The following is a 23,724-nucleotide window of genomic DNA, read 5'->3' on the forward strand; positions in this document are numbered from 1 at the left end:
CTCTAACCATGACACCTTCGATTCAGGTCGAATCTGGATGTACGAGTAGATCTGCATAAGTCTGGATGGAGGTTGTTTTTACGTTTGTGCACATCAACTTAAAATAAACTAGAACCAAGTAACAAAATGAACAACTTCAATTTTGTGCTTTTTCAAAAATGTACGTGTTTCACATCCGTGCATGATGAGATGAATATCTGTAAAGAAAAGGAACTAAATTGGAATAATCGATACTTAATTTGGATGTGCATGAAGCTTGGCATGCTGATCTCACCGCCACTTTTCCTCTTCTTGAACGACCCCAATTATTTCTGCCTTGTGGGATTGGCCGGGTGAGGTTCAGGCCCAAGTCTTTCTGTGACTGACTGGCCGTGGCTGGCAGGAATTTGTAATTGGTTCAGGGTTCTGGCGATAACTCGCCTACTCTATGCAAAACACACCTTGGAATCTATAACATCCACCAACACAAATATTGCTGGCAGATGGGTTGTCTGGCTTTAAGTCCTTCAGATGGATGGCGTACACAACTACACATTGATGCATTGCTCTGCACACGAAACACCAGGATGGCATTTTATAGTAGCACCGAAATTCGAACCCAGGTGAGATATCTCAGAGGTGATTGCGCATGCGTCTCTTTCCTGCCAGCCCTCAGACGGCTGATACCAGCCAGAAAAATAAGCATTCATTTAATATAGGTCTTCTGTAATATTTTTGGGCATAAGCTGATAAACTGTTGCCACAGGCTAAAGTTTCAACTCTTAAAAAAATTTTAACTTGGTAAAACCAACTTGTTTTAATTTGGCAGACGTTGAACGTGAGTGATGATATTTCAGGTTCCAGACGGTGCGGAAAAAATTTGTGACTGAGTTGCGGGAGCTCAGGCAGAAGGAGCCTTCACCACCGCTTTCACAGAGCATCATCAGCCTTATAATGGGCCTCAAGTTCTTCCGTGTGAAGATGTACCCTGTTGAGGAATTTGAAGCGTCTTTTCAGTTCTTGCAGGTACAGCTTTCCTTTGAAAGCTAACATTTATCACACAAACAAATCAAACAGACAAACAAAGTATATAAAAAGGGGAGCGGTAGACAAGATGGGCAGAGAAGGGGAAGCACACAAACACAACATTTGACAGCAGGGACATCGGGAGATGTGTGGGAGGGAAAGGGCTTGGGGGGAGGAGGCGTGGGAAAGGGGAGGGGGTGGGAGAAGTATAAAACACAAAGACACCAAGGACTTCCAGGAAAGAAGTAGGTATTTCAAAAAGGTGGATTTGGGGTGAAATTAGTGGGGGTAGAAAAGATCAAGGTTTTGGATGGGGGAAGATAAGAGATGGTGGTGAACAGCTGTTTTAAAGACCTGGAGGGAGGAGTGGGATTGAAGAGAGTGAGAGAGTTTGTTCCAGAGGTGGGAGAAAATAGGAATGAAGGAGTGAAGGTGAGCAGAGAGTCTTGATTTTGGCAGTTTAACAGATACAGAAGGTATTATTTTGCAGTTGGTAAAAATTATCTACCATTTTTTTTTTAAGGAAGGTGTCTATATACACAAGTTTAAGCATTTCCTCAAACTTTTGTATACAGATCCCACCTCTCTGGATGCACAAGTTCAGCGAGCTGTGGCCAGTTGTGCCATGGGTGCTAAGCTTAGTTGTCAGAAATCCCTCACTCGATGAACATGGAGCTGCATATCAACATCACCTCTAATGACATGCTCTGGAAGACACCAGCAAAAGCTCAGGAATTGCGAAATGTTCACAGGGTCCAGACATATGAGTGTCTCGTCCTTAGAACGCCACTATCGATGTAATTGCACAAACAGTGTCGGTGCCCTTTTTCAGCCTTCCTGGTGAGTTCATACTGCAGGTCCAATGATCAGTGACATCACAAAGTTGGCCTGTAGTGTTTGAAAATAAAAATTTCTACAGGGTGTAAGGCTCATGGAAGAGCTGGAACACAAATGGCATGCATGTCGGCAAATAGATGAGACAACGCCCTACCTGACTTCAGATAAACACAGCCACTGATCTTTATAAGAGGGGTGACATCATTTCCCAGAGCCCTCTGGGTACCAGTAGTGCCATCTTTATGACATCACATTTCTCTCGACACTCAGCAAGGCAAATAAGGAGGAATTTCCTTTTCCCCATGGATGCCAACCAAAGGAGTTTGTCTCTTCTTTATCTTCTAGAATCTAGATGCTAAGTGTCAAGCAATGAAGCAGCACATACCATTTTAGAAGTCTTTGGTATGACCCGGCCAGGGTCGGAATTGAGTCACCAACCTCCCAAAACCAGAGCAGACGCTCATCAGTATCAGCTTCAAACATTTTGATCAGAACCGACATGAGCACCAAAGGTGTAGTGACCTTGGTTGAAGTCATCGATCTGATGCTACCGCTCAGGACATACATCATTATCTCTTTCCCTTTCAATAAATGTGATACCAGTTGGAGCTTTATTACCAGTTTCAATCCTGTTTTTCTTTGTTCTTTAACAATTTCTGTTTAGCTTTGGTGTGGGATCATAAGGCTTATTCTTGTGAAATATGCCCAAACAATTTTTCTCGTGTACGTACTGTATTAGAGATAGAACAAAACCAGAAAAAGCACCAGGAAGTGCTGATGTTTCAGGCTTTATATTTTGGGGTAAAGCACAAAACAGTGTCTTTATTGGTAAGAGTAGGAATTTGGATTTGTTCAGGGTGCCAACAATCATTTGTGTACTCTTCCTGAAAGATGTGCCATGGGTTTTGGATGTACTATGCGGGAGAATCCCTGGATCTCCTCAAACTTACTGGACCTGAGGCTACCAAGCACAAATAACTTTGTACCGCGGCAGGTTGCCAGCCAACCCCGAACGCCAATTGGTCCTCCATGCAGTTACAGGGTTGTCAGTCTAACCATCGTTTACCTGTGCCACGCGACTTTCCAATTGGGGAAGGCGCTCTCGGCTATGCACCAATCTTATCTTAATGCGATCTTAATTTGGGCTGCCGCGCTGCGCTTACCGCTTGGTGCATGCCAGACTGAATGAGCCAATTTGTTTGGGAATTATAACCTCCCAGGCTAAGCTAAGTGTGAACAGCGCTGGATCAATGGAGGAAATGATGGACATGAATAGATTGGAAAGGAACGTCAACAAGGGATTTATTATTTATAAAAACGGGGGCAATTTATGCAAAAGGAAGGGGGAGGGAACTCGAGGACTTTAATGTTCTGTGGGGGTGAAGGGGTGCATGCATAGGGAACAAATGGGGAATGCAGATTCAAAATATACAAGCGATCACAAGCGATGAAGCATGCAGCGATATTTACAAAGCAATTGAGCGATATTTACAAAGCAAAGGGAATTAATGAGATGCAGACTTAATCCTATGCCTTACCGTGGCGACCAGACGATTAGAAGCAGACGTGGCGACCCAAGCGCTAAAGAAAGGGGATCAAAGGAAAGAAATACTGTTGTGTCTAGGGTGTGTTTTAGTCATCAAGGGTGCACTGTGTCGTGGGTGTCATGCGTGTAAATGTGTGTGGTGCAAGATAATCTGCGAAGGTGCGTTATCAGTGGTGGTCACTAGAGGAGTAGGGCCACGGTGACGCCACTAATCATTGATGCCCCCTTTGTTGATGGTGAGTCTGCGTTCAAGAGAGAATGATGAACTAAAAATAGCTGAGAAAAGAATGCATGAGACAACTCACCTACTGTGTACATTCCTAAAAGATATGTGTACGTGTGGCATGGCTTCGGCCCTAACATGCACCTGACGATGCGCTCGCTCAGTGTGTCCCAATGCTTCGATTCCTAGCTCGACCCCGCCAACACCAATGCCACCACTCGAGTCTCAATTGCCGATTGTGAAGCACGATAGGACAAGCACAAGCCGCCAATGCAGGACCAAAGCCAAGAACCAACGCCTACACCTATGTGCTGAACTTTTGCCCGCAGCACTTTTATAATCCCGAATTGAAGGCGGGGCCTGAAAGTGGATCAAGAAGTCTCGTGGCAAAATCTGGGAAGTCAGGTGGTGCACTGCCATTTAGCCCCGCCCTCGTCAGACCTTCGCAGCCGAATTCTTTCAGGCAGTCCTTCAGCCGCGTCACCGGACAGAGCTCCATGATTAACATGGGTGGTACGGTTAACAACGTTTTCTCGGCACAGGACGGCTACTGGGAGCACATAATTATTTGTAAAGACAAACAACAACAACAACAACAGGCATTTTAAGGCCATTTTCCCTGCTAGAGTGGGGGTTAGCCTTGTGGGCCCCTTGACAATCTTCTCCATTTTGCCCTATTTTCTGCATCTCCTCTTGTTAACCCCCTTGCCCACATTTCTTCTTCCACCACATTTAGCCAAGTCTTTCTCGGTCTTCCCCGTCCTCTACTTCTTTCTACATTCATTTCCATCACTCTTCTCAACCAGTCACTTTCATCCTTCCTCAACACATGACCACACCATCTCAACCTGTTTCTCTTCACAGCATCCATCACAGGCTCTATTCCCATCATCTTTCACATTTCATCATTTGTCTTCCTCTCTCTCAACGATACTCCGCACATCCACCCGAACCATTCGCATTTCCACCCTTTCCAGCCGTTGTTGCTGCTCTACGTTCATTACCCATGTCTCGCTCCCATAAATCATAACACTTCTCACACATGCAGCATACACCTTTCCTTCAGCTTCAACGACATTCCCGTCCTCGTCAGCACGCCACTCAGTTCCCGAAACTTCTTCCATGCACATCTCACTCTGGCAACCGTTGCCGAGTCTGATCCACCTTCTCCATTCAGCATGTCTCCTAGGTAGAAAAATGTTTTCACACCTTCCAGCTTCACGCCGTCGCCAAGATCCAACTCAACATTTCCTCCATCTGCAGCTCCCTCTGTGCACACCTTGCACTTGAATGTAGCTGCCATACTGGTTAATGACGCTCTCAAACCACTACATTTTTGATGAACCCACTCAGCGCACATTGTACATTGAATGGAGTTCACTCCGACACCCTTCCTGCACACAGAACACGGCCACTTCCCAGTTCTTTACACCTCACCACATGCTTTACCACTTGCCATCACCTTCGTTTTTCCGATATTCACCTTCAGACCTTTTGCCTCCATACATTCCTTCCACTTGTTCATCTTCTCCTTCAGTCCATCCATACTTTCCGCAATCAACACCAGATCATCTGCATGCAACAACTCCCATGGTAAACCTTCCTTTATATTCCCAGCCAGCACCTCCATCACAGCTACAAATTGTAGTGGACTTTACAAATTTTTGTAAAGACAGACGGAGCGATTAAATGTCGACAGGACGCTAATGGCCAATTAGCGTCTGTTTGTTCTGATATGTTTTGCCGCTGCTGCACTACGCTTGCCGTGCCTCTAAGTAGTGAGACACAACCATGTTTTGGTAGATGAAGTGATTATGACGAGGAAGGTGAGCAGTCCCGTGTGTTGAAGCGAACTTTGTGGCGAGTGGAGTGGTGAGGTTTTTGGGTCGGGTGGCAATGAAGGGCATGTATAATGTCTTAATGCAATGGACATTAACGTGTGAATAAACCCAAGTGCAAATAAAAATGGGTATTAATTATTGGTAAATAGTGTGTACTAATGGGATCGTGTAAAATAAGATTATGGGGGGATTCGGGAAAGTGGCCGGTGGGTTCTGGCACGTGATTCAAACCAGCTTTTCGCGCGATTATGTAAATTAGCACCCGCGTTGTGCGTGCTATGAAGCTTGTATGGGATTTACAATTAACCCCTAGGAAATGTGGTGGAAAGGGGAAAACCTCTATAACCCTTCACTAATGCATTGTATCACATTCTAAGCCACTACACAAGGGGAAGGAACAACTCTAATCACTATGGAAATAACTACTGAGGACCCTATGTTGGGTGCCATTGCCTTCGGTGCCGGTTCCTAGACCCACAACAACATCTTGGGATCTTTAATGTACATCAACTTATGGTAGTAGAAAGGATCTCAGGTTAATGTCCATCTGAGGGACAACACCCTTTTAATTTACTTATTTACTGACAATGGGATAAACATCAAGTTGATGAACGAACAGGAAAATAAGGGGTGGGGGAGGGGGGGGTGGGGGCTGGGAGGGGGGGAAGTGGAGGAAATAACTGCACGCGTGTTTTGCATCCTGTTTTTGACTGTTGCGTCCTGATCCGTTCAGTGTACTAGCTTTTGCATGAGCCTCGACTGTGTGTACAAAACACCCCCCCTCCTGACCACCCCTCCCCAGGAGAGACAGATATGATGTTGTGGTGCCATCTCATAGAGGAGTGCAGTACTCAATAGAGTTACGAACAAAGGCCTTGTAGGCTGAGAGTAGAGTAATTCCAATTTTCCAAGGAAAAACTTGGATCGATGGAGGTTGTCCAGTCTGCAGCTGGCTTTGGAGACTATATTTATATGATCAGCCCAAGAAAGGTAATAGCTGATGATGAGAGACTGAACCTCTTTCAGTGGTTGACAAAGAAAATAGATTGGATCATTTGATGATCTTTCCAGGGTTTGAGATGTTCCATTTGTCAAGTAGTGTCTCATCATTTCCAGATCAGCAGAGTAAAGGGATGAGGTACTGCACGGCACAATGTGGAGTCTGCAAAAAGCAAGAGCGAGTTTTCCTGAGCATCAGAGTAGTCATTTGTATACATTAGGAACAAGACTGGGCCCAGAACACTGCCTTGGGGAACTGCAGACTCCACTGGGAGAGGGCAGATGAGGGTCCCATTGATGCGAACATGTTAACTGTGTGAGTGGAGGAAATCAGAAGTCCAGGAACAAAGGAAACCTTCTATGCCACAGGCGGGAAGCTTGACAAGCAAATGTGTGGAATGCCCAATATTTGTCCAGGCACATGTTTTTGGAGGAGCATCAGCATGTTGATTTTGAGATCATGTTGAACATGTTGGTGATCATGTTGAACCTGTTGTTTATGCCTCCGCCGACGAATTCATGACCGACGAAGTCGGCGGAGGCATTATTTCATTTTGAGAGCCTCCATCCAATGCTGAGGGACGAACACAAGCACGTGCAGAGTTGAGTGATTGGGATAGAATCCCAAAATGATGGACAGAGATCAGACTGCTTGAAAACGTGAAGGACATGACATCGAAAGCAGTGATTGATTCCATGACTTTGCTTGTAATCGGAAGCAACCCACTGGCCTATATTTGGTAGGGTCTGTTTTTCCACCATTTTTGCGAATGTGAGTGATGCCTGCTGACTTCCAGGCAGAAGGGGGTTAGGAAAAGGAGAAGGACAGACTAGGAGATAGGAGGGGAGCAAGAACAGCAGAGTAGGATTTGAGAACATGGATACTGATGCAATTTGGACCCATTGCCGAAGCAGGGTCAAGGCTGGATAGAACTGACTACCTTCTCGGGTGAGAAGTACTGTACATGAAGTGCTGTAGACTTTGGGTATGTCCGGAAGGAGAGCATACACCAGAGACAGACTTGGAAAGGTGCTACCATGACTTGGAGTAAGGAGACTGTTTGGAGAGTTCAGTTTTGAGATTTGTAAGATGAGTTTTTCTGACGGGGCATACTTGTTGCGAGCTTGTGGTACAACACCCTGCCCGCAAAGCACCAATCCAACAGCTTATACCTGGGCCGAGAATCGAAGCCAAATTGGATCGCTGAAATTGAAGTACACTATGTCTGCACTGCACCCTTTCATATGCAGCACATGGATGTGGTTAGCGTCAATTGTTCAGGCCATGGCTGTGCCGTTGATGCACGCCACCTGTTCTAGCAGCGATTTGGAATTTGGCCAGGGTACCTGCGATAACTTGCCTACTCATCACGAAGGACACCCTGTGGTCTTGAGCATCCACCAACTAATGCCGGCAAACGGAATGCCCGGTTTAACATCTATCCAAGTGAGGGCACACGCAGTGTTCCCTCGCCGTTCAGGCAAAACACCAGGATGACAGTTTATAGCCAGGCCAACAATTGAACCCAGGCTCCACAGCTTAGAGACGCCATGTATACCTCTAGAGTCTAGGCTATCCTGCCAGCCCACGCTAATGTTGATGTATTTGATCATGCGTGTGTGTTTGGCAACAGCGCTGTTGATATTATTGATGGTCATAATGGTTGTAATGGTGTTGACTGTGTTTACTTTAATCCCTTTAGGAATGTGCACAGTATTTTCTGGAGGTAAAAGACAAGGACATAAAGCACGCTCTTGCTGGCCTGTTCGTTGAGATTCTGGTACCAGTCGCAGCGGTAAGAGGCACATTCTTTGTTTGCTCTTGATTTCATGCAAATGCTTTAAACAGCTGCACTTTTCCTCACAAATGAAGTCATAATGGTTCTGGGTTAAATGGTCGGGCCAATATCATTGTCCTTTTTTGTTTGTTTATATACTCAACGACGACCTCGCTCAAAATGAATGAGTTTCCAAGTCAAAGGTCACAATTAGTCAATGTACTAACATTGCAGAAGGTGTCAAGCAGTTGCTGTAATAAACAAGTCCAACAAGAACGGCACTCAGTAGAGCTCATACATCCGCTAGGCCAAACAATTTACGTTTTGTATCCCAACAATAGGCCAGATCTGGATCCAGACCTGCACCAAAATCTAATCTGCTTGTTCTTGTCATCTAACCAACTCATCCACCTAGTTTTGGCAAAAGTCGTCTGCAACTTTTTGAAATATCATGCAATATATTGTTTTTGGCCCCATCACTCAATGGTGAGGAATCATTAAAAAAAAATTAAATTCTCATATCCGGACTCGTATTCGTATCTTCACCAAAATGGAATAGATTTTCCTTGTCACACACCCAACATGTCCACCAAGTTTTGTCCAAATTCCTCCGCAACTTTTAAGATATCGTGCTATATATCGTTTATGTCCCATCTCTCAATTGTGAAGAATCACTTAAAAAATTATCGGATCCTGATCCGGATCTTCACCAAAATCTAGTCATTTCGTCCTTGTCACATATGCAACCTCTCCACCAAATTTCGTCTGACTCCATCCACAACCTTTTGAGATATCATGTCCACAGACTAACAAACAGGTGTGAAAACTTAACTTCTGAGCTCAAATGGCAGAGCACTAGTACAGTTTTCCAGAGGACCTGGGTTTGATTCCTGGTCTGGGCATGTAATTTTCCCACATATATCAATTTAAAGATATTCATGCAAACTCCGTGAATATTCCACACTCTGGTGGAACCAGGTTATCCGCCAGTGTTCTGGTGGAACCTAGCGGACAACAGCCAAACAACAGCCTGGTGGAACCAGGTTATCCGCTCGTGTTCAATGTAGTCGAGTTGTTCGTGCCATCTTGTTTCCACAGACTGTGAAAAACGAGGTGAACGTTCCCTGCCTTCGTAACTTTGTGGACATGCTTTACCCCACCACATTTGAACTGTCGTCACGAAAGAAGCATTCCTTGGTAATTGTAAACTGCACCTCCTTGATTGGCACCACCTGTGTGATGATGATTTAAAGCTTACACTGCGATGTTTACCAATGTATATGCTCCTTACATGTTACGATTAAGTTTGAAAGTTTTATGACAGTGGGTTTCTCTCACCTCTTTACTTGTCCATCTTAGCCATTGGTCTTTCCAGATGCACTCCACACGTGTATGTGATCTTTTCTTGCTGTTGTTTTTAAGCAGTGTTTATGGGGCTGCTTCCAAATAACGCTTGTGACTGACTTGAATGTGTAAGTTTAAGCAAATTACCACTCTAGATCGCTAGCATTTCTTGACTGTACTTTGCATTTTATTTTCCCGCTTTGCAGCTTTACATGTATGTACCACGACTTTCTATCATCGGCTTAAATGGGAAGAAATTGTTGCCGAACAGGATGTTCGGTGACTTTTCTTCATATTATTGTTCATTTTGAGGTGGTTATGACAAGCAATTAGGCTCTCTCTCCTTCTTCCTTCTTCCTGCGCTCCCGCATCTAAGTGGATCGCTCATTGTACATAAAATCCCATAATCCTTCAAAATGACCACCTGGATGTAACAAGGGAAGGCAATAAGTCAACCACAATGAGTGGAATTGTGTCACACATAGTAAACCACACATTACATGGGTTGGGAATATTATCCTCAATTTGGAGGTTGTTAGTGAGCTGGCTGGGTTTTTTTTGACAATCCATTCTTGGCATACACTTCTCCTGAGGCCACCCACCTCAGTGGCGTGAAGCTTGGATTTCGAATCATTAATGCGGCTGCCTTCGCCTGGATTTAAACGCACACTTTCAGGAATACCTGCCCAGTGTCCTCACCTGTACAACACCACTGTACCTAAAATATCTTGCTGAGTGACAGTGTGCTTATGAGATGCTGAAAGCATGGTCTTTCTGCCATGTTACTGGCTTTGGGAGGCTGTTGGGTGAATGAAGGGTGATGGTGTCAAATGTTTCTGACATTCAAACAGTATATTTTGTCTCTCCTCCTACCTTTTCCCACTTGACCTTGATTCTCAGGCCTTATTTCCGCTGGTAACCTGCCTACTTTGTGTCAGTCAGAAGACATTCTTTTTGAGCAGCTGGCATATTTTTCTTACCAACTGCCTCTCTCACCTGAAGGTGCTACGTTTTCATAACGCTATTATTTTTGCAAACATCATGCTATCAACATGTTTTAATTATTGTGAGTTGTAAAGTTTATCATGGTTAATAAAAAATTATTTTTCCATCAATAGCTTTAATAAATCAATATGTAATAATAAATGTAATGATATATATACATATATATATATTTCTGACTAATTGTGTTGAGGGGGTGTGTTTGTTCAGAACAAAGATCCAAAAATGTCTCGAGTGGCGTTGGAGTCGCTGTACCGCCTGCTTTGGGTTTACATGATCCGCATCAAATGTGAGAGCAACACTGTGACTCAAAGGTGTGCCCACAGCAAGTTCTGAACGACTTCAGAAGAAGTTGCTCTTAAGCTACAAACACAAGTGGTTTGATTTCTACATTTGTCCTTTCCAGTTGCTGTGCATGATCACACTTAGAGATGTGATGTTCCCTGAGATGCTGTCATAACATTGTGTTTCAGCCGCCTAAGCACCATCGTCGGGGCGCTCTTCCCTAAAGGCTCCCGCAGCGTTGTCCCTCGAGACACGCCTCTCAACATCTTCGTCAAAATAATCCAGTTCATTGCGCAGGTCCGTCCGTCGCTCAATCTTTCTGGGCCAATGAGAGACACACAACAACAACATGCATTTTAAAGGCCATTTTCCCTGCTAGAGCGGGGGGCCAATGAGAGAGAAAACTACAAACTGTTTGACAAGTTGAGCTCTCGTGTGTTGAAAAGTAACGCCTCCTATTCTTTTTCTCCAAAATAGGTAAAGGTATTCAAATTGAACAACACGCAGTGCACATATTAGTTCTTCCCGATACTTGGTGCGAAGTGTCGTGATTTTGGCACTAGATGTCTCAGTGCTACCTTAGTCAAGATGGCAGAGAGCAGCACGACATTGTCAGTGCTGTGTAGCACGGGAGATAGGATTTGGCATGACTGGAGATTATAGTTGGGTGCATCATTACGATCCTGAGAAAGAGACGGACAATGGAGTACCGCCACAAAGGATCACCGCAAGATTTGACTTGCCTGTTTCCCCAAACTTAAGGAACACCTTTGTGGAGAACAGTTATCTTCAGACGATGATGCCAAGGCCACTGTGAAGCGCTGTTTATGTCAGCAGGACGCGAACAGCACAGTGGGAGAATATAGATTGATGTGTCTGTCTTTACCTGTGTTGGAGAAAAATAATTGGAGGCATTCCCTTTCCACACACTCTTTTACTTTAACGCCATTTGTATAATAGACCTGCATATCTCTGTGCTATAGATTGTCCGTAATTTTAATGCAAATCACACTGATGTTATGGATGCATGGACAAGCTCAAAAAGCTTCGGAAATTTAGATATTGTTTCTGGAATTCATATTGGTCGTGTTTTCACACTTGTGACCATTGGTGAAATTCAGAATAAAAAACTTACTCAAATTTAGGTTTCTTGAAAATACTCAAGAGGTTGAAAAACTGGTCATCATCGCTGCAGTAAGCTGAACTGCACTGGAGATGTAGAGGTCGATTTCAAAAGTTGGCGAAGTGAAGGCAAACCTGTAAAACATTTGCTCACAGGTTATTGCACCATGATGTTGGTAAATCGGTGAAGGTCGCACTGTTTTAAAATCTGAATTACTGATTGGACTTGCATGGGGAAGGCACGTCTGGTATAGGCAGCTTAGCATGGGATATTTGCTCTTCGTGTTTGTAAGAACTCTAACTTACATGGGCACATCCAATTTGTACATAGTGTTAAAAGTTTTTGGAGACCCAAACACAACTGATGTAGCATTTTGTCAAAAAGCAGCTAATTGTAAAGTTGTGCAGTGTAATAGTTTCCCTCTCGATGGTTAAAGGTTTTTATTTCTCGCAAAATCGAAGATTTTCAAGTATACAGGTCACAATTTTATACTGATCTTCACGAAACTTCACCAGATGGTAGAGTTGGTCAGAAGGAAGAGGCTTATTGATTTTGAGGTCAAAGGTCATCTTGAGGTCAAATTTCTAAAATTGCCATTTTTTCATCCGATTGACTTGAAAATAGAACAGCATTTGCATATTGAGTCACTAAATTGGGAAACCAACTATTTTTGAGGTCAAAAGGTCAACTCTAGGTCAAACTTATAAAATCATCACTTTTCATCCTATTAACTTTGAAAAGTAAACAGCAATTACACAGAGCATTACTGAATTGGGAAACCAACTATTGTTGAGGTCAAAAGGTTTAAGGTCAAACTTCTAATATCAATTTGCATCTGAAAAATCATCAATTTTAATCCGGTTGACCCGAGACTTGATTAAGATTGTCAATTTTAATCTTGATGAAATGGACAATTTAATGTATCCATGGCAACTTTTTATTTTTGGGAGGGGCATGACGTTTTTCTTGTTTATTTATTTATTGATGGTGATGTTTTTTTCATTGGCAGCATTTTAGTAATCACTCGAGATTGACTCAAGGAAGTGGAGTCACCCACAATGTGTGGGTTGGTACTGCTGTACCAGAACGCATGAGGCAGATAGATCTCTCCTTTACCTAAAGGTCGTTAGTGAGGTAGCTTGGTAAAATAGTAAGATGGTTATGCGGAGAATAGATAGCTGTTTCTCAAAGCTTGGAATCCTTGAATCTTGTTTGACTCCACCATTTTGCGGATTCTGGTCTCATGTCCTGATTATTCGGCCACTACAATTTATGTGGAGGTACTGTTGGCTTGTGAGGACGTGTTGCTGATGAAAACTGTTCTGTGTACAGGAGCGGCTGGACTTTGCCATGAAGGAGATCATATTTGACCTGCTCAGTGTTGGGCGCTCACCCAAAACCTTCAGCATTAACCCTGAGGTTTGCACTCGGTCTTTAAGTTGCAGGAGTATTTCAAGTTAAAAAATTTGGATATTATTATAATCATGATTATTATCCCCACACTTAAAAAAAAAAAAAAAAACCGGGGGGATATTGTAATCAGCTGCGTCTGTCCGTCCGTCAGGCCATGTACTCCTAAATGATTGTGCAGAAGTTCACTGAACTTGGTAGTTGTGATCACCACATGGCACGAAGGTGTGAAAGCGGTATCATTTTTGGCCCTGCCCCTGGGGCGAGGTCAAAAGCCAAATATCAAAAAATGCAATTACGGGCTCATTTTTAAACACTTTTTAATTAAATTCTGCACATGCAATCAACATTAAGGGACGCATGAAATATGTATCGACTTTTAGGATTTGACCCCCGGGTTCATGCCCCAGGAGAGATGGGCCTTTGGGTCACAGCGGTCAAAACAGAAGTTTTTTTTTTTTACTCAAAATTTGATATTAGGTCGTTCCTGGTGGAACTTCTTGCCATCTTTCTACTTTGTTGTAAGTAGGAAGCGTGGGGATTTGTCGTGCCACGCCATTGACTTTGAATATTGGCCCAGCTATAACCTGCCATCATTGTGTTTCACAGGCAGGGCAAGGCATCGGTGTGTGCTGTTAGACTGGGCCAGCATTAGTTTGTGGACGTTAAAGATCCCACGTTGTCCTTTGTGAAGAGGAGGCAAGCTATCACTGGGTTAAGAAACCACTTGGGCAGAACCAACACTATAGAGAGGGCGTTGTGCGTCAACAGATCATGTAGCATGATTGATACAGACCATCACTTCTCAGTTTCTTTGGCAGTTTAACATCTAACTAACATCTAAGCAGTTTCTTTGGCCAAATTGCAATGGCCAAAGTTGCACCATGGCTAAATTACAAATTCCTGCTCTGACTTTTTGTGTCGGGGTGACAACTCGACCAGGGTTGTAACCCTAGTCAAAGAAACTGCTTCGGTAGAACCGATGCTCCGTATAGCGCATGGTATATGAACTGATCTGATGATGCGCCATGCTCTTTTCGGAGTGTTGGTTCTGCCCGAGTGGTTTCTTAGCCCGTGTAACAATTCTGGACAGTTGTCAACTCTGCATCCTGGAATAAATTAATTAAGGCTTCTCCACTTAACACAGTAGATCTTTTGCAATTATATTGCTTGAAATGTTTTGGGATTTTTTTTCCACACAGGGTCAGAGGCTCATGGTAGACCTGTCGCACAAATCACACATGCATGCAGACAGAGATACCAGTTGGCATCATAAATCTTGATGTGGGTCAGCCTTCCCTGCCGTGTCCTAAATGATTGTCTTAAAAAAGTCATAAAACTGTCTTAATATAAATATATAATACATATATTCCTGTGATTTAGTTGCTCCATGTGGTAAGGCTTAAAATCAGCATTTGGTACCTATCTCGTGTTGCTCTGAGGAAGATATGCTGTGCCTTTAAAGTACAGTCGACCCTCTAGGATTTGATGCACTTTACTTTGCAGAATCGGTTCCGAAATGCAAATTTTTCTCTGCTTAAATACAATAACAGTGTAAGCCTCCACCATCTACTCAGCCATGTGTGTGTGTGTGTGTGTGTGTGCGCGCGCACGTGCACACGTGCACACGTGCACACACAAAACCACGAACTATTTTATATCCCTCAAAGGGTTTATACATTTTTGTGGAAATTTTAATCTGTATGCAGAACTACTGTCGGACGTCTGATCATGTAATGTGACGTAAGACACTTTGTTTGTGGAATTAGCAAATTCGTATTGTTTATTTTCTTAAACTGTTATAATTTTGAACGAGGTCAGAGGGGTGCTGGACATTAAAATGAGCTCCGACTAACCAACCGGTCATCTGCCTATTTACTTTTGTGTGCACGATATTTCAAAGCCATTGAACATTTCGCTTTCATATTGCAGGTATCTATTCCTCATGAAATTATCTCAACCTGATTAGATCAAATCTTTGATTGGCTGAATTATGTTTCCACGGCAAACATCGCGGCAACTTGGCTTGTGTACTCGATATTTCAAAAACGTCGACGCTTTACATCTCATGTTTCAGATATATATTCCTCATACAATTATACAATAATCCTCATACAATCAAAACCCAGTGTGTACCCTGGATAAGAATAGGTACACCGTATCCCTGCGTGTCGTAAGAGGCGACTAAGAGGGTTGGCGTCAGGAAGGGCATCCGGCCATAAAAACATTGCCTCAAAAAGAGAACCATGACAATTACAACTACATGTGGGCAGGGTACAGCCCGAAGTGGAGATCGGTTTCTGAGGTTTGGGACATGGAATGCAGGGACAATGACAGGGAGATCAGGAGAAGTGGTGGAAGTATTGGTCAGAAGAAGAGTGGACATATGTTGTGTGCAAGAGACGAGATGGAAGGGAAGTGGTGTGAGAATGGTGAAGGGTAGGCAGGGACAGAAATACAAGTTTGTGTGGCAAGGGTGCCTGGAGGGCGTGAATGGTGTTGGTGTCATGTTTTCTGAGGAGTTTGTAGACAGTGTGGTGAGTGTGACTAGAGTGAGTGATAGGTTGATGATGGTGAAAATGATGATTGGAAAGCTCTTGGTGAACGTCATCTCGGGATATGCTCCGCAGGTTGGTCGAAGCGATGAAGAGAAGGACACGTTCTGGTGTGCGATAGAGAAGCTGATGGAAAACGTGAAAGATGAGGAAGTTGTTGTGGTAGGAGGAGACCTAAATGGACATGTGGGAAGGAGTATGGATGGTTTTGACGGAGTTCATGGGGGTTACGGATATGGTGTGAGAAATGGAGAAGGTGAAAGGATTTTGGAGTTTGCTGATGGAGCTGATGTGTTGATTTGTAATACTCAGTTCCAGAAAGAGGATAATAAGCTTGTTACATACACGTCAGGTGGGTCGACGACAACCGTTGACTACCTGATGGTGCGTAGGCGAGATAAGGGGTACCTCCGGGACACAAAGGTGATCCCGGGGGAGGAGGCTGTTTCACAGCACCACTTGGTTGTCTGCGACGTAAGGGTGAAAGGAGCGAGGAGAGCTCGGCGGGTGAAGTACCAACCGAGAATGAAGGTGTGGAGGTTGAAAGAGGTGACAGTAAGGGAGGCATTAAAAGAGAGGCTGAGTAGGGTCGAGGATGATGTGGTTGAGCTTGAAAGTGGTTGGATGTCAATGAAAGCTAGTCTGTTGGGAGCCGTTGGTGAGGTATGTGGATGGACAAAAGGACCACCGAGGCACTCAGAAACATGGTGGTGGGATGATGAAGTTGGAAAGAAGATTGACGAGAAGAGGAAGAAGTTCAAGGAGTGGCAGAAGGTGAAGGGAGAAGGGGGCAGAAAAGGCAGAGCATGAAAGTTGTAAGGCAGCCAAGAAGGCTGCAAAGAAAGAGGTAGCAAAGCCACAGGAGGCAGGGAGGAAAATGTTCGGAGAACGATTGGATTTGGAAGAAGATCAGAGAGCGGTATTCAGGATTGCAAAGCAGATAGCGAAAGAGAGGTGTGACATGATGGGGGTGAGTTGCTTGAAGGATGAAGTGGGACAAATCGTTGTCGACCCAGATGGAATTAAAGGAAGATGGAAAAGATATTTGGAAATGCTGTTGAATACAGAGAATTAATGGGATGGCAACATAGAGAGTAAACCAGTTTTTGGACCAGCAGAGAAGATAACCGAGAAGGAAGTTGAGGAAGCGATAAAAGCAATGAAGAGTCGAAAAGCGGGAGGGCCGACGGGAGCTGTGGGAGATATGTTGAAGGCAGCGGGAAGTTGGGGTGTGAAGAGAATGACAGAGATCTGTAATCTGGTGGTGAAAGAAGGCCGCATCCCAGTGGATTGGGAACTGAGTACCCTCGTCCCTCTATACAAGGGGAAAGGTGACCCTCTGGACTGTGGCTCGTATCGAGCGATAAAGTTATTGGAGCATGGAATTAAGGTATTGGAAAGGTTGTTGGAGAGGAGGATAAGGAAGAATGTGAAGATTGACGAAATGCAGTTTGGATTTATGCCAGGAAGAGCAACGACAGACGCGCTTTTTATTGTGAGGCAGTTGCAGAAGAAGTACATGGAGAAGAGGAAGAAGGTGTTTCTTGGGTTTGTTGATCTGGAGAAAGCATTCGATAGGGTTCCACGTGAAGTAGTGACATGGGCATTGAGGAAGTTCGGAGTGGAGGAATGGTTGATCAGAGTGGTGATGGCAATGTCCAAAAGAGCGTGCAAAGCTGTAAGGACGGGAACAGTGGTGAGTTTGAAGTGAAGGTGGGAGTGCATCAGGGGTCGGTACTAAGTCCACTACTGTTTGTAGCTATGATGGAGGTGCTGGCTCGGAACGTAAAGGAGGGTTTACCGTGGGAGTTGTATGCAGATGGTCTGGTGTTAATTGCAGAAAGTATGGATGGACTGAAGGAGAAGATTAACAAGTGGAAGGAATGTATGGAGACAAAAGGTCTGAAGGTGAATATCGGAAAAACGAAGGTGATGGCAAGTGGTAAAGCATGCGGTGAGGTGGAAAAAACTGGGAAGTGGCCGTGTGCTGTGTGCCAGAAGGGTGTCGGAGTGAATTCCATTCAATGTACAATGTGCGCTGAGTGGGTTCATCAAAAATGTAGTGGTTTGAGAGAGTCATTAACCAGTGTGGCAGCTACATTCAAGTGTAAGGTGTGCACAGAGGAGCTGCAGATGGAGGAAATGTTGAGTTGGATCTTGGAGACGGCGTGAAGCTGGAAGGTGTGAAAACATTTTGTTACCTCGGAGACATGCTGAATGGAGAAGGTGGATCAGACTCGGCAACGGTTGCTCGAGTGAGTTGTGCATGGAAGAAGTTTCGGGAACTGAGTGGCGTGCTGATGAGGAGGGGAGTGTTGTTGAAGCTGAAGGGAAAGGTGTGTGCTGCATGTGTGAGAAGTGTTGTGATTTATGGGAGCGAGACATGGGTAACTAGAACGGGCACTCGGTAGAGCGCATACCTTCGCCGCAGCTACTGTTCTGTACTTGGCATGGGAGTGTAGGGAACAGAACAGTGAACAGTTTGGTGCTGATTTCATGCAAATCGGATAAGAATTGACCGAGTTATGACAAAAAACGCACATTTTGCAAGGTCGTGACCCCCCTGACCTTTGACCCCCAACCGCTAACAAGGGTAATGTCTTCACTGGGTCATGTCGTATATCACAAGATCGGGCATTGAATTCTGAACATTTTGGCATTAGTTGCATGCCAATTGGATAAAAATTGACCGCGCTATGGTAAAAATACGATTTTGACCTTTTCGTGACCTTGACCTTGACCTTTGACCCGATTGCTCCCAAAATCTAATCAAATGTGTCCCGTATAATAACCAATCATCCCACCAAATTTCATGCAATTCGGTTGAATACTTTTTGAGTTATGCGAATAACATACACACACACACACACACAGACATACAAATAAATACACAGCGATCAAAACATAACCTTCCGCTTTTGCGAAGGTAATGAACGTAGAGCAGCAACGAAGGCTGGAAAGGGTGGAAATGCGAATGGTTCGTTGGATGTGTGGAGTATCGTTGAGAGAGAGAGGAAGACAAATGATGAATTGCGAAAGATGATGGGAATCGAGCCTGTGATGGATGCTGTGAAGAGGAACAGGTTGAGATGGTTAGGTCATGTGTTGAGGAAGGATGAAAGTGACTGGTTGAGAAGAGTGATGGAAATGAATGTAGAAGGTAGTAGAGGACGGGGAAGACCGAGAAAGACTTGGCTAAAGATGGTGTAAGAAGAAATGTGGGCAAGGGGGTTAACAAGGGGAGATGCAGAAAATGGGGCAAAATGGAGAAGATTGTCATGGGGACCGCAAGGCTAACCCACGCTCTTGCAGGGAAAATGGCCTTAAAATGCCTGTTGTTGTTGTTGTTGTTGTTGTTGTTGTTGTTGTCTACCTCCCAAAAAGTGGGGGACCTAGAGTATGAACTCCTTGTTTTCTTTTTAAAATTGATGCCTTAAAATCCCCTTTTTGCAAAGTGTCTTTTTAATTTCCATCTGCATTCGTCACTTTGATAGTTTTGCCGGTTGCTTTGGCAAATAGCTTCCCATACTACCATGACCTCCGTTACTGCAAACCCCTTCATGCTAGTGAGCCTGGCTTTATTTTCATTTTAAAAATTGACCATGAATAATAAATTAATGGCATTGCTCATCGTGATGAAAATTTGTTTTAGCCCGTGTCAAATAACTGCAATGTCCGTTCTATCCTCGCACTAAAGAAAATAAACCTACGGTGAAAACACGCTTACACTTTTTCCTATTTGGATCACAAGGTCGTCATTTATTTTTCCTTTTATCATGCCATGATAACTAGCTTTTTTTTTCCTGTTCATGCTGCTAAACCAACTTCACGGATACATTTTTTTCTCTTTGTGGGAGAGGCATCAATGCTGTATTACTGTATGGCAAGTTTGAAAGAAAACAAAAAAAAAACAACAAAATGCCACGGGGCAAGTGGCACAATGGCCATGTGGTACCAGCCGGTATGGAAAACTTTGTAATGGCTTCAGACTAAAGGGGTTTTGAAAGATTAATCAGCATTTGCTCATTGGAAACCATGAGTATAATGAAAGAAGGGCTTATTGGTCATTTAGTGTGTCGTTGGTCGTTGTTTCCAAATGCGGGTTTCAAAAGGTGGAACGAAGCCGTGTGTGTGTGTGTGTGTGTGTGTGTGTGTGTGTGTGTGTGTGTGTGTGTGTGTGTGTGTGTGTGTGTGTGTGTGTGTGTGTGTGTGTGTGTGTGTGTGTGTGTGTGTTTCTCAACATATCAAGTATATGTGTGCACACATAATACACAGTACAACATGTCAGGTATAATGTGTGAATACAATATACAGTACATATCAATGTGTGCAGTATGTGGATGCGAGTTTGCATTATTGCTGCACAGCACAGCAAAGCCTCTGATGCAGTACCCCCTGCAGGTTCGAGCAGGAATTTGTAATTTGAACAGGGTTCCAGAGATAGCAGATCTCCTCTTAGCAAAGGACACCGTTGGATCGATCCTTTGTGCCACCAACTAATGCCAGCAAATGCGTCGCCGAGTTTAACGTCGATCTGAGTGACCATGTGCGAGAATAATGTATTTTCCATGAATCCTATTTGATTTTGGTGCACAACCGATAACCTCAACCAATACCAAATTAGTTGTCATTTGATGATTTTAAAAAAAGGTTTTTTTTTTTTCTTCTTCGTCATTTCCTCCACCACCAAAGGTGGAGGGAGGTTATGTTTTCACCCCTGTCTGTCTATCTGTCTGTCTGTTTGTGAATAGGACATCTCAAATAGTTGTGGATGGATTCAGACGAAATTTTGTGGAGAGGTTGTGTCTGTGACACGGACAAAATTATTAGATTTTGGTGAAGATCTGGATCCAAATCTGGATCCAATAATTTTTGAAGTGATTGTTCACCATTGCGAAATAGGGCCAAAAATGATATATAGCACGATATCTCAATAAGTTGTGGATGGATTCGGACGAAACTTGGTGGACTGGTTGGGTGTGACAACAACAACAACAACAACAACAACAACAGGCATTTTACGGCCACTTTCCCTGCTAGAGCGGGGGTTAGCCTTGCGGTCCCCATGACATTCTTCTCCATTTTGCCCTATTTTCTGCATCTTCCCTTGTTAACCCCCTTGTCCGCATTTCTTCTTCCACCACCTTTCGTCAAGTCTTTCTCGGTCTTCCCCGTCCTCTACTTCCTTCTACATTCATTTCCATCACTCTTCTCAACCAGTCACTTTCATCCTTCAACACATGACCAAACCATCTCAACCAGTTCTCTTCACAGCATCCATCAAAGGCTCTATTCCCATCATCTTTTGCAATTCATCATTTGTCTTCCTCTCTCTCAACGATACTCCACACATCCACCGAACCATTCGCATTTCCACCCTTTCCAGCCTTCGTTGCTGCTCTACGTTCATTACCCATGTCTCGCTCCCATAAATCATAACACTTCTCACACATGCAGCATACACCTTTCCCTTCAGCTTCAACGACACTCCCCTCATCATCAGCACGCCACCCAGTTCCCGAAACTTCTTCCATGCACATCTCACTCTAGCAACCGTTGCCGAGTCTGATCCACCTTCTCCATTCAGCATGTCTCCGAGGTAGCAAAATGGTTGGGTGTGAGATGAGGACAAATCGATTTAATTTTGGTGTCGATCCGAATCCGAATCCGGATTTGAGAATTTTAAAAGTTTTAAAAGTGATTCTTCATCATTGAGTGATAGGGCCAAAAAACGATACATAGCACGATATTTCAAAAAGTTGCAGATGACTTGTGGCTAAACTTGGTGAATACATTGTAGGCCATGGGCTACTATAGCTGGCCGTGCACCCCCCCACAAACCTCCGACCGTATATTTTTCTGATGCCCTAGTGTCCTGAACATGAAATCAAATGTTAACATTGCATAAGTTGGGATGAACTTGTCATTTGGGGCCAATGTATGGGGGTACCCTCAAAACGTGACCCATTTTGCTTCACGTCATGATCCGTTGGCACATTTTCATCCGATTGACTTGGAAATTGAATAGCATTTGCATAGTCCCTCACTGAATTGGGAAACAAACTATTTTTGAGGTCAATAGGTCAAAGGTCAACTTTCTAAAATCATCAATTTTCATCTAAAAATCATCACTTTTCATCCTATTGACCCGAGCTTTGATCAAGATTGTCAATTTTAATATTGATCAAATGGACAATTTGCTGGATCAATTGCAATCCTTGGGGGGGGGGGGGGGGGTGGATTTTGCAAGTATCGTGCTCTGCATGATGTATTCTTGTTTGTTTGTGAACAAAATATCTCAAACTGTTGTGGACGGATTCGGACGAAATTTGGCAGAGATGTGTATGTGACAAGGATGAAATGATTTGATTTTGGTGAAGATCCAGATTCGGTTCCGGCTACTAGAATTTTTTAAGCGATGCTTCACCATTGAGTGATATGGCCAACCAGGCGGAGGTATGCTCTCTACTGAGTGCTGTTCTCGTTTTCAGTCTGCAATTGGCTGAGGAAATGTTTTTTTTATTACCTCCAAAACAAACCAAATTTACAATCACAAATAGGAATTCTGAACGAGTTCATTGAAATATAGTTAGGATTACAAAGATGAGAGGAGACAATTTGGACAAATAAACACTGTATTTGAGGTTTGAACCTGGGATCGCAGCATTGCATAAGCTCTGTTCAGTTAGAAGCACAAAGCACCATTTAATTTCCCTGCACTGCATTTTAATCCCTCAAGCGCATGAACATTGGTCTACGAGCCTTCCTTGTCATCGCGGATAACCTGCAGCAGAAGGATGGGGAGCCGCCAATGCCCACCACTGTCGGAGTCATGCCGTCCGGAAACACACTGCGGGTCAAAAAGACCTTCTTGAGCAAGACCCTCACGGATGAAGAAGCGAGAGTCATTGGTGAGTGTTTCCAAAGGTGGGAGGATTCAATGTTTTTATGGTGTGATGTCGTGAATGGTGCAATTAGACATCACCGATAAAGTGGTGAGTAATGATGAGATCCTGTGTGACAGGTATGGCTCTGTATTATCCGCACGTACGCCGGGCTCTTGACAGTATGCTACGCCACTTGGACAAAGAGGTGGGCCGTGGGCTTACCCTCACCAGCGTGCAAATGCTCAATAAGGAACCAGAGGATATGATCACGTGAGTTATCAACTGCCCTTAAAACAAGTAACCAGCATCGTTGTTGGTGTAACGTAGAACAATGGCTAATGTGTAACGGTGCTTTCACTTGTGGCCGAGTGCATTGTTGAGAATGGAAAATTGTTGCAGGGGTGAGCGGAAACCCAAGATCGACCTATTCCGTACATGTGTCGCTGCCATCCCACGCATCATTCCAGAAGGCATGCCACGGGCGGAGCTCGTGGAGATGTTGGCAAGGTAAGCGAGACGGTGGGAATACAACAACAACATGCATTTTAAGGCCATTTTCCCTGCTAGAGCAGGGGTTAGCCTTGCGGTCCCCATGACAATCTTCTCCATTTTGCCCTATTTTCTGCATCTCTCCTTGTTAACCCCCTTGCCCACATTTCTTCTTCCACCATCTTTAGCCAAGTCTTTCTCGGTCTTCCCCGTCCTCTACTTCCTTCTACATTCATTTCCATCACTCTTCTCAACCAGTTACTTTCATCCTTCCTCAACACATGACCAAACCATCTCAACCTGTTTCTCTTCACAGCATCAATCACAGTGTTAAGTATTATCTGCTAGACTTAAGGAGCATATGGCAGATTTCCACGTTTTTTTTTTTTTTTTGTTCTTT

At 44.0% G+C, this 23,724-nt stretch overlaps 1 protein-coding gene across 1 annotated transcript in view; it reads left to right on the forward strand.

The window, feature by feature from the left end:
• The window catches only part of LOC137439633 (protein furry homolog-like), a 162,862-nt gene that overhangs the window by 51,275 nt on the left and 87,863 nt on the right, over nucleotides 1–23,724 (forward strand). The window contains exons 8-17 of the mRNA XM_078768349.1: nucleotides 837–1,005; nucleotides 8,155–8,247; nucleotides 9,328–9,426; nucleotides 10,474–10,575; nucleotides 10,786–10,889; nucleotides 11,049–11,157; nucleotides 13,316–13,402; nucleotides 22,688–22,859; nucleotides 22,973–23,105; nucleotides 23,235–23,342. Of these exons, the coding sequence (XP_078624475.1) occupies nucleotides 837–1,005; nucleotides 8,155–8,247; nucleotides 9,328–9,426; nucleotides 10,474–10,575; nucleotides 10,786–10,889; nucleotides 11,049–11,157; nucleotides 13,316–13,402; nucleotides 22,688–22,859; nucleotides 22,973–23,105; nucleotides 23,235–23,342 (1,176 nt within the window). The remainder of the gene's footprint in view (nucleotides 1–836; nucleotides 1,006–8,154; nucleotides 8,248–9,327; nucleotides 9,427–10,473; nucleotides 10,576–10,785; nucleotides 10,890–11,048; nucleotides 11,158–13,315; nucleotides 13,403–22,687; nucleotides 22,860–22,972; nucleotides 23,106–23,234; nucleotides 23,343–23,724) is intronic.

The sequence above is a fragment of the Myxine glutinosa genome, chromosome 14, assembly GCF_964187855.1.
Source record: "Myxine glutinosa chromosome 14, kmMyxGlut1.1, whole genome shotgun sequence".
NCBI classification, from domain to species: domain Eukaryota; kingdom Metazoa; phylum Chordata; class Myxini; order Myxiniformes; family Myxinidae; genus Myxine; species Myxine glutinosa.